Source organism: Macrobrachium nipponense, chromosome 18, assembly GCF_015104395.2.
Source record: "Macrobrachium nipponense isolate FS-2020 chromosome 18, ASM1510439v2, whole genome shotgun sequence".
Lineage (NCBI taxonomy): Eukaryota > Metazoa > Arthropoda > Malacostraca > Decapoda > Palaemonidae > Macrobrachium > Macrobrachium nipponense.
Genome location: NC_087211.1, coordinates 65,744,233 through 65,755,686, shown reverse-complemented (window position 1 = coordinate 65,755,686; position 11,454 = coordinate 65,744,233). Strand labels below are relative to the sequence as shown.

Genomic DNA, 11,454 nt, shown 5'->3' with positions numbered 1-11,454 from the left:
AATTGTATCACTATTATCATACAAAATGGTTCCCATTCTCAGGCATCTCAGTCGTTACATCATCTTTTCTTATCCTTCCGGACGTGCCATTGCACCATATTACTTGCAAGATCTCAGTGCAAGAACCGCTAGCTTATAGCCTTATCCACTCATGCTCGGTTTTCAAGAAGTCCGGTTACGCAATCTTTACGCATAGCACTAGTACTAGAGCGAGGGAAGCCTCAAGTTGGCGCGTAATCTGTAATAGCATATAGGTTCTGGGTTGGCCGTAGGGTTACCGATTGGTATACGCAGTATAGGTACCTTGAGGGGTGGTCTCTACACCCGGTGGAATTAAGCTTACGAAGCAAGTAAAATTACTGTTTGAAACCGACCTACCCTATACACATTGGTAGCTGATGACAAACACTTGCTTTTAGAAAAGGAATGGGAGGGATAAATATAAAGAAGATGCTTCAAGTAATATGATCAGTTAACCTACTAAAATGCGATCACCTTTGTTAAGGTGACGAATAGGAACTGAATCTGTTCAGTTAACTAGAAGGAATTTGAAGGTACCTAAGAAATTATATATATATATATATATATATATATATATATATATATATATATATATATATATATATATATTACTTATAGTATATAGTTACATGGAAAGTATCAGGAAAAGATTGTAACATGAAACTTATAATCAAGTAATAAAGTCAAAACCAGTTTGAGCTGTGATGGAAAAAAAATTAATAAATAAATAATTAATTAAATAAAGCAGCTTGTGAGCGACAAATAGGCAGGTAAAAGGTGTACTGACTTTTATTACGTTGTTGTTGTTGTTTGAGATTAAGCTGGCCTTATGCCAGCACGGACTCTTGCTCATAGAGCACCCGTAAAATTTACATGTTTGCGGACGGATATGTAGTTTACGACCGACACTGACACAAAAATGACTCGATCCGACATGGATCTGTGTTTCTTGACATGCTTATCTACAGATATATTATTCGCTACAATGGGCTAATGTGCAAGAATGATATATCGGCAGCAAGGCTGGAAAGTGCTTAATGCAATGATAGGAGGTACAACGCGGACAGGAAAACTATATACATGAAAATTAGGAAAAAGCTTTGTCCTTACAAATACTCCCTTTAATTAAGTGGAAATCAGTCGAATGCCATATATAGTTCCTGTCTCGTCAATTATACCCAGAAATCTCAGTTATGGAATTATATGTCACAGTTAAATCATTATATAATTACTGTTGCAGCAACTTGTTCTATCGCAGGGTACAATAAGCTATTAATGCAATAATATGTGAAGTCACAGAAAGCTCTGCTTAATCTCTCCTTGAGAACTGTGTTTCTTTCTAGACGAAGATCGTATTTATATCACAGTGATAATTAACAGCATTTTCCAGTGCTGAAATAAACTAACCCTAGTCTACGACAATGTCTAAACTTATGTAAGTATAAACCCACCTGCCTGAGTCAGCGAGGCAAATGACGGGGCTATTTTCATGATTTCCTTGTGAAATTTCTTTTTCCCTAGCGCTACTAATAAATATTGTTGCTACAACGCCAATTTAATATTTCCTTCAGTTAGCCAGTCTTGCTGGATCTTGTTATCTTGACTCTCATGACAGAGTCAGTCACAGGGTCATCAATGGATTGTTGGGCAGGGGGATGGGGTCCTGGGTGAGGGGGGAATTTCCATTATGCTTGCGCCGACGAAATAAATTGCCGATACAGCGTCAATTTCCTAAATCATTCAGTTAACCAGTCCTCCTGGATCTCATTATCTTGACTCTCATGCTTTATGACACTGAGTCAGGCAAAAGGGTCATGAGGGGCCCTTCAAAAGGAGGGGGGGAGGGGCCGGGGTGGCCATCCTCCGTTTCACGGCCAACCCGGCCCGAGCCGAGTCATCAGTTGTGTAAACATGGCAGAGGGAGAAGTGTTATACGACTTTTGCGGCTCGACTTTCTGGGTAAGATTACTTTTCTTAATGAACCGGCTGTTTTGCATGCGGGCACAGTGCCCCCGACCGCTTCCGTCGCCCATTACCGTTCGCTTTGAGCTTGAATTACGTTCCGAAGGTGCCCTTTGCCGCTGAAATAAGCTACCTAAGTTTACCTCATTTTTTTCCCCTGTGGTGCGGGTGGCTGAATGACCAAATGTGATCTTTTTCGGTTGCCCCAGCAGGTGCAAGCTAACGCGTGATGTTGCGTAATGTCATTGACCAGATCTGTGGTCATGCCATGCTGATTAGCCATTTATGACCATAGTATGAGCGAAAAGATTTATAGTATTTTAGGCTGTAAGAGATGTGCAGTCTTTGCCAATGTCTGATCTTGCATCAGGTGACCGGTAGGTAAATCAGTTGCAATACGCAATTTTTACCAATTAATTTCGATAAATATTTCGGAATTGATGTGTGCAAATACCGCATGATGTTTCCAAGCTGTCTTATGATAGACCTTTACGAGGGACAAACAGTAGTAGTAAAGGCTGTTTGTCTACCTTCACACTCCCTGTCAACACCTGATGCTTGCCTAACCTATCGAAGGGTCATTAAACTCGTGTGGACTTCTAATTTTAAAAACACTTATCAATTTAGAACCCAGGTCTTGTATGGGGAGCAAAGTAAATAGGCTTGGTGTAACAGAAGAGGTCATGTAAAATGTATGAAGGGAAACTGTCATTTAGTAGTGTATCTTTAATTATAGGCTAATTACCAGTGGTAATGATGTATTGTTGAGGGCATTATAGGTAGAATTGCAGTTACTCCATTGTGAAGAATCATGCTGTTCGGCTTAGATGGACGTGAATGAGATGCAGGTATTGCTAAAGATTGGTGCACTCATGATGACTTTGATAAGAATGACATTTGACTCCAAAGTAGTTAGCTATGTAAAATGAATTGTGTGCAGTCATTTTAGCAGAGCTTGAGAGTACTGTACCATGGTATTAATGGGGGCTACCCATTCTGTCTTTTATGTATATTAATGGGGGCTACCTATTCTGTCTGTCTTTGAAATTTCTTGTGACTAGCCTGATGATATCTTTAATTACTACCTATATCCACTCTTGTGTAACCTAGGTATAATGCATTGGCTCCAGTGAGAGATCCCAGACAAGGATGATTGATTATTTAAATGCATCCCACACTTAAAGGTCAAAAACACCAATTCCAGAGACAGAGTGATTAGGACATGTTTTGCCAAACCTTTTGTTCCTCTATTGACTCAAGCTCCATAGAATGGTAATAATTGTGCACTGTAGGCATTATTTAAGATTCTTTGGAGCATCCCTCCAGCTCCTAGCTACAACTCCTTTCATTCTTATTACTGTACCTCCATGCATATTCTCGTTCTTCCTCCTTACTTTCCACCTTCTGCTAACAATTGTTTCATAATGCAACTGTGAGGTTTTTCTCTTGTAACACCTTTTAAAAACCGTTTTACTCCCAATTTCCCTTTCTGTACCGATTGACCTCTTATGTGCGAGCACTAGGCCTCTGGCCTAAGTTTTAGTGTATTCCATTCTGCTGATCTAGATGAAGATTAGGTATTGTATACTAAGCCATCAAGTGACTGTTGTTGGTCGCAGCCAGTGTTGGAGAATTATCTTAATAATCTGTTGAAGGTTCGTCCACCTCACGTCTCTTATTTCTCGCATCCCTCTCGACCCTAGTTGTAATCCAACAGTCAGCAAGTTGCCAGGCTCCAAATTTCCATCTTAGATCCGCTTTGGTCATTGGTCAAAACAGGTTTTCGTAGGAAATGTGCCTAAATTGTCTCTTTCCATGGAATTGTTACTCACTAGTGAGATGAGGCTGGGATCTTTTATCCACTAGAAAGAGAAAACACTGTACTATCACATCCTTATTAAAATCAAGAAGAGTTGATTAGATAATCATTCCCAGGTTATATGATGATATGTTATACTGATTGCATATATCTTCATAAATCAGGGCTAAGAGGGTAATCATGCCAAACATAATGGGTATTGATCTTGTTAAGGCACAAGCTGCGCTTCATCTCAAAGTCCCTGATATCCTTTTAAGTACCTTATCAAGCATTTCCTCGTGCTGTTTATCTTATCTTCCTTATCATTCTTATTAAACCTTGTTGGATGTCATAAGTTCTTTTGCTAATGCATTTAGGTAATCTCTTCAGTAGATGACCATGTCTTTCTTATCTGTTATAAATCATTGACAATCATGCTGTTTATCTGGATAAATGCTATATAGTGTGTCGTGGTTTTTTTGTCTGGATGTGATACATGACTAAAGCATGTTTTTTACAGGAACCAGAGTATTGAATGGTCAAGTTCACTGTACAGTTGAGACTGACACATTCTGAGAGTTATAATTTTGCTTTGTCTCTTGGAATGTAAAAGCTTTTAAATTTAACAGACAAAAAGGTTCTTGAATGGTATAAAAGTGGTATCAAAACATTGATTCTTGGAAAGGACAGGAAAAGGTTTTTCCAAAGAAATTTTAGTGAATCAGGGATGAGTAGTGATGGACAAGTACATATTATATTGGGAAATTCTTAGGAGACAGAAGTAGCACTGTAAGATATGGCTAATTATTTCAGTAGGTAAATGATTCTTGGTATGCACAGTCATTTGGTAGCGTGTTCACTACAAAGGTTCGGTTGAGATTATCATAAAAGATATCCATTAACATTGATCTCAGTAAGAATAGAAGGAACGAAAGTAATTACCTAAAGCTTCTGAAGTGATTAGTTACTAGTTCTTTACTTTTTTTTGTACAGATGTAGAAAATATGTTGATAAGGTTGTAAGTGTCATGAAAACTGGTGGTTACTTTGGAAAAAGTTAATTACAAATCAAATAGTATTTATCCAGAGATTTCACAAATGAAAAATGCTACATGCAGGGTTAGGATTTGTATGAATGAATTGAAATATTATATTGACACTGACAGAAGTATTGTTTGTAGAATGAAAATGTCATAAACTTAGATTACTACTCTGGTCCTCACTTTTTTTATGATATTTATACATAACACTAATTATTTTTATACTGAACTCTTTTGTGGGCAGTTGGTCCTACTAGTTTTGGTTGTTTTGCAACAACAGAATGGTCTGAAATGAGTTGTGAGAATTCACGTGAAGTAATAAGAATAAAAATATTTGATAATTATTTTAGAAACCCTTTGAAGAATTCTGTTAGCTAAGAATGATTAGAATTCATGTAGTCTGTATTAAGGAATTAATTTAAAATTTCTCTCACTGCTGTGGATTACTATAGGTCTTATTTTCTTTTCGTTCCAGGACTTAAATGTTACATGGCACACAGACAATCCAGACTTTACGCATTGTTTTGAGCGAACGGTATTAGTATGGATACCGTGTGCTTTCCTGTGGCTACTAGCACCTCTAGAAACACATTACCTCATCCAGAGTGTAGATCGACTTATACCATGGAGTTGGTTAAATATTTCAAAATTGGTAAGTTGAAGGAATATATACTAAATAATTTGTTGTGAAATTTGTATGTGAATAATTTGTTATGAAACTTGGTGGGCTGCATCAAGATTGTGTAGTTATTTATTTTTTCATACACTGATATAAAGCTACATTTTTTAAAGTAAAGATTTTTTTCATAGTAGCCTATTAATTATACATGGCCTTACTTTCATGGAATCTCTCTAGTTACTCTTAAGTTGGTAGACCTTGAAAGACCAAGACTTCACTGCATATGCCAAGATCACCGATCCTCATAATTACGTACATTTAATGGAGTTTTCTCGCAGACTATTAGTCTAGTGCTCTATAAACACTGGGCTAGTAGTGGTGGTTGTTGATGATTAGCAGTGAACAATATGGCATATGTCATGCATAGGTGAGACCAAAAAGGCATTGACAATGATGGATGATAGTACTTACATTTATGCTCAGTGAGAAGGAAATTGAATGGTAGACTATTGTGGCTGGGAAGGTGGAAAAGGTGTCTGCTAAATCTGAAGTACTAATAGGAGACCCCATAAGATATTACTGTTAGCTGTTGTCTTGTGCATTCATTATGAATTGGCTGATCCTTCTTACTATGAGCTAGTTGTACACATCTGTCTCATTGATAAATATCAGCTCCCACTGCTGATAAAATAAAACCATAATCAAAAGCATGCTTTTAGAGCTGTAGTAGTAGTAGCAAATCATATTATTTATGTTATTTTTAAGTGTAATGTCACAGTCGCTATCGATTTAGTAATGAAAGAAGGCACTGAAGGCATATGTTGAAATATGGGTTATACACTATGAAATACTGTAGGTTGAAATTGTAAAATAATTTACATTGCTTTTTAATTTAAAAGCATAATTAGAGGTGATTTTTAAGTAAAATAATTTAAGATGATTTGCATGCTTTTTTTTTTTTTTTTCACCAGGTTCATGTATCTTTACTTTCAGGCTGTGTCGAGTGTATTAGTACTTATCCAGTTTATAGAGATATTTTATGCAGTTCACTTAAGCAACATAGGGGAGAACGTACCAGGTGTCTTGTATTTGACCCCCATTGTAATTTTACTCTCACTGGTAAGTATCTTTCTATAGATTTCTATGTACAGTAGTATACATTTGCTTAAGATGTTGGTTGTGAGATAGACAGTTGGTTGTGAGATAGACAGATTGTGACATGGCAGTTAGAAGAGTTTTAACAGCTAAGTAAGGAAAGACTGAGGGGAACAAATGAGAAGTGAAGGCAGAAAGCAATGTAGCTTGGGCCAAAAGAGCATGGCAAACCTGTGGTTTTATCTAGTACCACACAATGGATGCTGCAGTTAGTAACTTTACAGTATAACTAATTGTGTCATCCATTTGGGTTAAGGCATGAATTGAACACTTGGGAGAACTAAGGTGTTACTTGTATCACATGAGAGACTTCTAGGAAAAAATTGTACATTTAGAAAGCACAAGTCATTTTGTATACATATTTTAACTAGCATTCATGGTATGAATAGTTGTCAATGGCACTCCAATTTCAGGAAAATTATATTGTATGTCTAGAATGTTCAGCTAATCTTGTTTATATACTTATTATAATGATGTTGCCTAAACATTCTTGACTCCCTTATTGTAATCATCTTGAAGATTACAACTTATGAACACTTAGTACAATATAGGATGATTATAACTCTTCACTGGATGTAATACAAAACCTTGTACATTATATGAAAAGGTTCCACCTGATGAATTTTGTGCTAGATATGCTTTGGGCATAATATATACTTTTTATTAAAGGCTGTCATAAATCTGATTTATCCCACAGGTACTACAGATGGTATTTATCGTGATGGAAAAGAAGAGAGGTATACAGAGTTGTGGCTATCTCTTTGTTTTTTGGCTGCTTCTGTTTCTTTGTGGGTTACCTGAGTTTCGTACTTATATCGTTAATGCCCAGGATGAGGTACGTTTAAAGTTGAGGATGCAGAGGCTTTCAATAATAAATGAGTATGTTATGTGATACCAGAGCAAATTTAGTTATCAGCATTTTTTTAAAGCTACTTATGTAAAAAAGAAAATATGTTTTAGAAATTGAGTAGTACAAGTATAATTAAACCTGTTTAAAGTAAGATTTGTTTTGCATGAAAATCCAGTTTCTTGTTTTTAACAGACACCTTTTTTTTTTCCTCCTTTGCAATTCAGTTTTATGCTACGTATCTTGTTTTTTGGAAACCATAGTATTTATTTGTACTTGCATTGTCATATCTCTTTGAAAGTTGATCAACAAGCCCTTACATATGTTCCAAACCTGTACTGTTTTATCTTTCTTATGTGGATGTGTTGAAATAAGACTGTAGTGTCAGTTAAGTTCATGTTCATTAAGACTTGTCTTGAGGAAGTCGATTAACATTTTAGTAAATTGAAAAAATGTAATCTTTTTTTCTATTTTTCACTTTCAGACAGCAGAATATCATACCTTGACGTTTGGAACGTACATGGTTCATTATCCCTTGGTTGTTGTCATTTTGATTTTGAACTGTTTTGGAGATGCACCTCCCCAGTATGTAGATTATCCACGTAGCGAGGTAAGCTCTACTTCAAGAACTTACTTGTTCCTGTGTTGTGGGGATTGGCATAATCTCTTATAAATGAAGGAAGATTTGAGTTGTTGGAAGTTCACATAAAAAATGCTTGAGATTAAGGAGAATGGAGTTAACTTAATAAATGACTTATGCTTAAAAAAAAATGTGACAGAATGGTAATGATGACGACTGATTATAAGTAGATGCTGCATGCAGGTATTTCATTGAAAAGTAGGACTGGGAAAGGTATCTCCAAAGCTGTCTTATTAGCATGAGGCTCTCAATGATCATTTGACTTCTGGTTATAGAAGTGAATCTAAACCATTGAGGATAGAAACTAATTCAATCACTTTAATGTTGGTTAACCCTTAAACGCCGAAGCGGTAAAATAAAAATTGTCTCCCGTGTGCCAGAGGTGTTTCGGAGTGAGCGCTGAACCGGATAAAATATTTTTTTCAAAAAATCACAGCGCGCTTAGTTTTTAAGATTAAGAGTTCATTTTTGGCTCCTTTTTTTGTTATTGGCTGAAGTTTAGTATGCAACCATCAGAAATGAAAAAGATTATCATTATCATATATAAATAATGCGATATATGATAGCACAAAAACGAAACTTCATATATAATTGTATTCAAATCGCGCTGTGCGCAAAACGGTTAAAGGTAACAAGTTACTTTTTTTTCGTTGTAATGTACACTAAATTGCAATCATTTTGGTATATAACACATTGTAAAACAATAAAAGCAACACAGAGAAAATATTATCACAAAATAATGCATGAATTCGTAACGCGTGGACGTAAACAAATATTTTTTTCAAAAATTCACCATAAATCTAAATATTGTCCTAGAGACTTCCAATTTCTTTCAAAATGAAGACAAATGATTGAATATTACTATACTGTAAGAGTATTAGCTTACAATTGCAGTTTTCGACCATATCTGACGAGTTAAATTTGACCAAATGTCAAATCTTTTTATATATTTTTTTTATATGCAATTATTTCAGAAATTAGAAAAGCTACAACCTTCAAATATTTTTCGTTTTATTCTACATGAAATTGCGCACATTTTCATATATAAAACTCTATGAAATGCCTAATATGAAACGGAGCAAATATTCCGAGAATGGGACGTACGCATTTCGGAGATTTGTGGCGGAGAATCCGCGCGCGGAAGGAAGGAAAGTTTTTTTTTTAAATTCACCATAAATCTAAATATTGTGCTAGAGACTTCGAATTTGTTTCAAGATGAAGATAAATGACTGAATATTACTAGACTGTAAGAGTTTTAGCTTACAATTGCGTTTTTCGACCATTTCGGTAGAGTCAAACAAAGTTGACCGAACGTGTTTTTTTTCTATTTATCATGATTTATATGCAAATATTTCAAAAATGAGAAAAGCTACAACCTTCAATTATTTGTTGTTGTATTCTACATGAAATTGCGCACATTTTCATATATAAAACTTTATGTAACGGCTAATTTAAAATGGTGCAAACATTACCACAATCGCATTTATGATTTTTTTCGGAAGAGTTACCACGCGGACGTAAGGAAAAAGTTTTTTCATAAATTCACCATAAATCGAACGATTGTGCTAGAGACTTCCAATTAGTTGCAAAATGAGGGTAAATGATTGAATATTACTAAAATATAAGAGTTTTACCTTACAATTGCGTTTTTCGACCATTTCGGTAGAGTCAAAGTTGACCGAAGGTTGAAATTTTGGCACATCGTTATTTATATGAAAATATCTCAAAACTGATAAAAGCTACAATCATGAGTATTTTTTAGTTGTATTCTACATAAAAATGCGCACATTTTCATATATAATACTCCATGTAACGGCTAATTTAAAATGGTACAAAAATTATGTCAAAGTGACGAAATAATTTCAGAGATGTGTCACAGATACTTTTTAGTGCGGCAAAAAAAGAAAGAGATTCGCGCTTGTGCGCCTGCATAACGATTGTAACAAAACACAACCTTGATCCGTGAACTCCCAGCATCCCCCAAGGCGCGTGATTCAAGAGTTTTCGGCTGGTAGGCCTAAAAGTATTTTTCCGCGAATTTTAAAAAAAACTTTTGTATGTCGACGTAAAATACGTCCAGTCGGCACCCGAGAGACAAAAAATGTCGATGTAAAATACGTCCAGTCGGCGTTTAAGGGTTAATAAGGCGGTCCCCAGTTATCGGCGGACTCGGTTATCAGCGATCCGATTTTATGGTGCTCGTTCAGCGCCATAAAATTGGTGGCCGAGTTCTGGTTATCAGTGCCATAACATACCTAACAGAGGAGTGCCTGTATGAGGTTATGTAATCTGCTGCATTTTTGTAAACATGCATTAACTGATTGTACAGCATTCATGTTTGTCATTTTAAATGTTACATTACCAGTAGTAATTCATGAGATATATCCTTTAGATAATAAGATTTTGAAGATAACTGCATGATTAAATAATTGCCAAATTCAAACAGAAAGTGTGTCCAGAGGTCAGTGCTTCCTTCCTAAGCCGCACCACCTTTGCATGGGTTGATGGCTTGATTTGGAAGGGCTACAGACAACCTTTAAAAGAAGAAGATCTTTGGGATCTTTCTTATGAAAATGCGGCACATACCGTTGTGTCAAAATGGGAAAAGAACTGGCAGAAGACAAAAGCAAAAGCTTACAAGTAAGTATTTATATATATAGTATTTTTATGTAATCACAGTGATTGTGTTGACAGTTTAATTTATACTTTTTTAATATTCTATGTGAATGTATCAAAGAATAGTTTTGAATAAGCTTTGAAATGTAATGTCATTAATATAGATTTTATGCATATTTATAGGCAATTCTGGGATAATTTTGGGTAAGTTTTGTCAAATAGGATTTCCTTGAATTAGAATTCTAGCTAAATTTGGTAAAGTAGTTAATTTCTCAAGTAGAGTTTTGTTTGCATGTATATATTAATTCTCAAAAGACAAACATACAGAGACTACATGAGTGTGATATATTTATCCTTATAGCCTGTAGGTTTGTGTAAGTTGAATTTCATTGGCCTTTACAAATACTAAATAGTTTGTATTTTTTGTGTAAAAGCTAAACTTGAATATCTGCATAGCAATCATTGGAAATGGAAGTTTGAATAATTTGTTGTGTGCTTTTTAAACAGGTCTAATAGAACCGATCCAGTGTTGTACAATTTGTTTTTACTATTTAAATAGGTTAGAACCCTTTAATTGTTGTATGATTAGTACGTTACATTCAAATGTACCACTGCAGTTATCTTATAATGATGGGTGTTTTTTAGTTCAAAGATTTGATTTAGAGAATGCTATGTAATAGTTTGTCCAACCAATTTACTAGTTCTGTGTAATATTTGTAGCACAAAGTATTGCTAATAGATAAGATGTAGAGAATGC

The 11,454-nt window shown here is 35.3% G+C and overlaps 1 protein-coding gene across 1 annotated transcript in view; it reads left to right on the top strand.

Annotated features, from left to right (window-relative positions):
* The first annotated feature begins 1,932 nt into the window (after positions 1-1,932).
* The window catches only part of LOC135196626 (multidrug resistance-associated protein 1-like), a 46,594-nt gene continuing 37,072 nt past the window's right edge, over positions 1,933-11,454 (top strand). Inside the window, 7 exon segments of the mRNA XM_064223467.1 lie at positions 1,933-1,980; positions 5,296-5,472; positions 6,433-6,558; positions 7,292-7,429; positions 7,926-8,051; positions 10,528-10,721; positions 10,881-10,901. Coding sequence (XP_064079537.1) covers positions 1,933-1,980; positions 5,296-5,472; positions 6,433-6,558; positions 7,292-7,429; positions 7,926-8,051; positions 10,528-10,721; positions 10,881-10,901 — 830 coding nt within the window.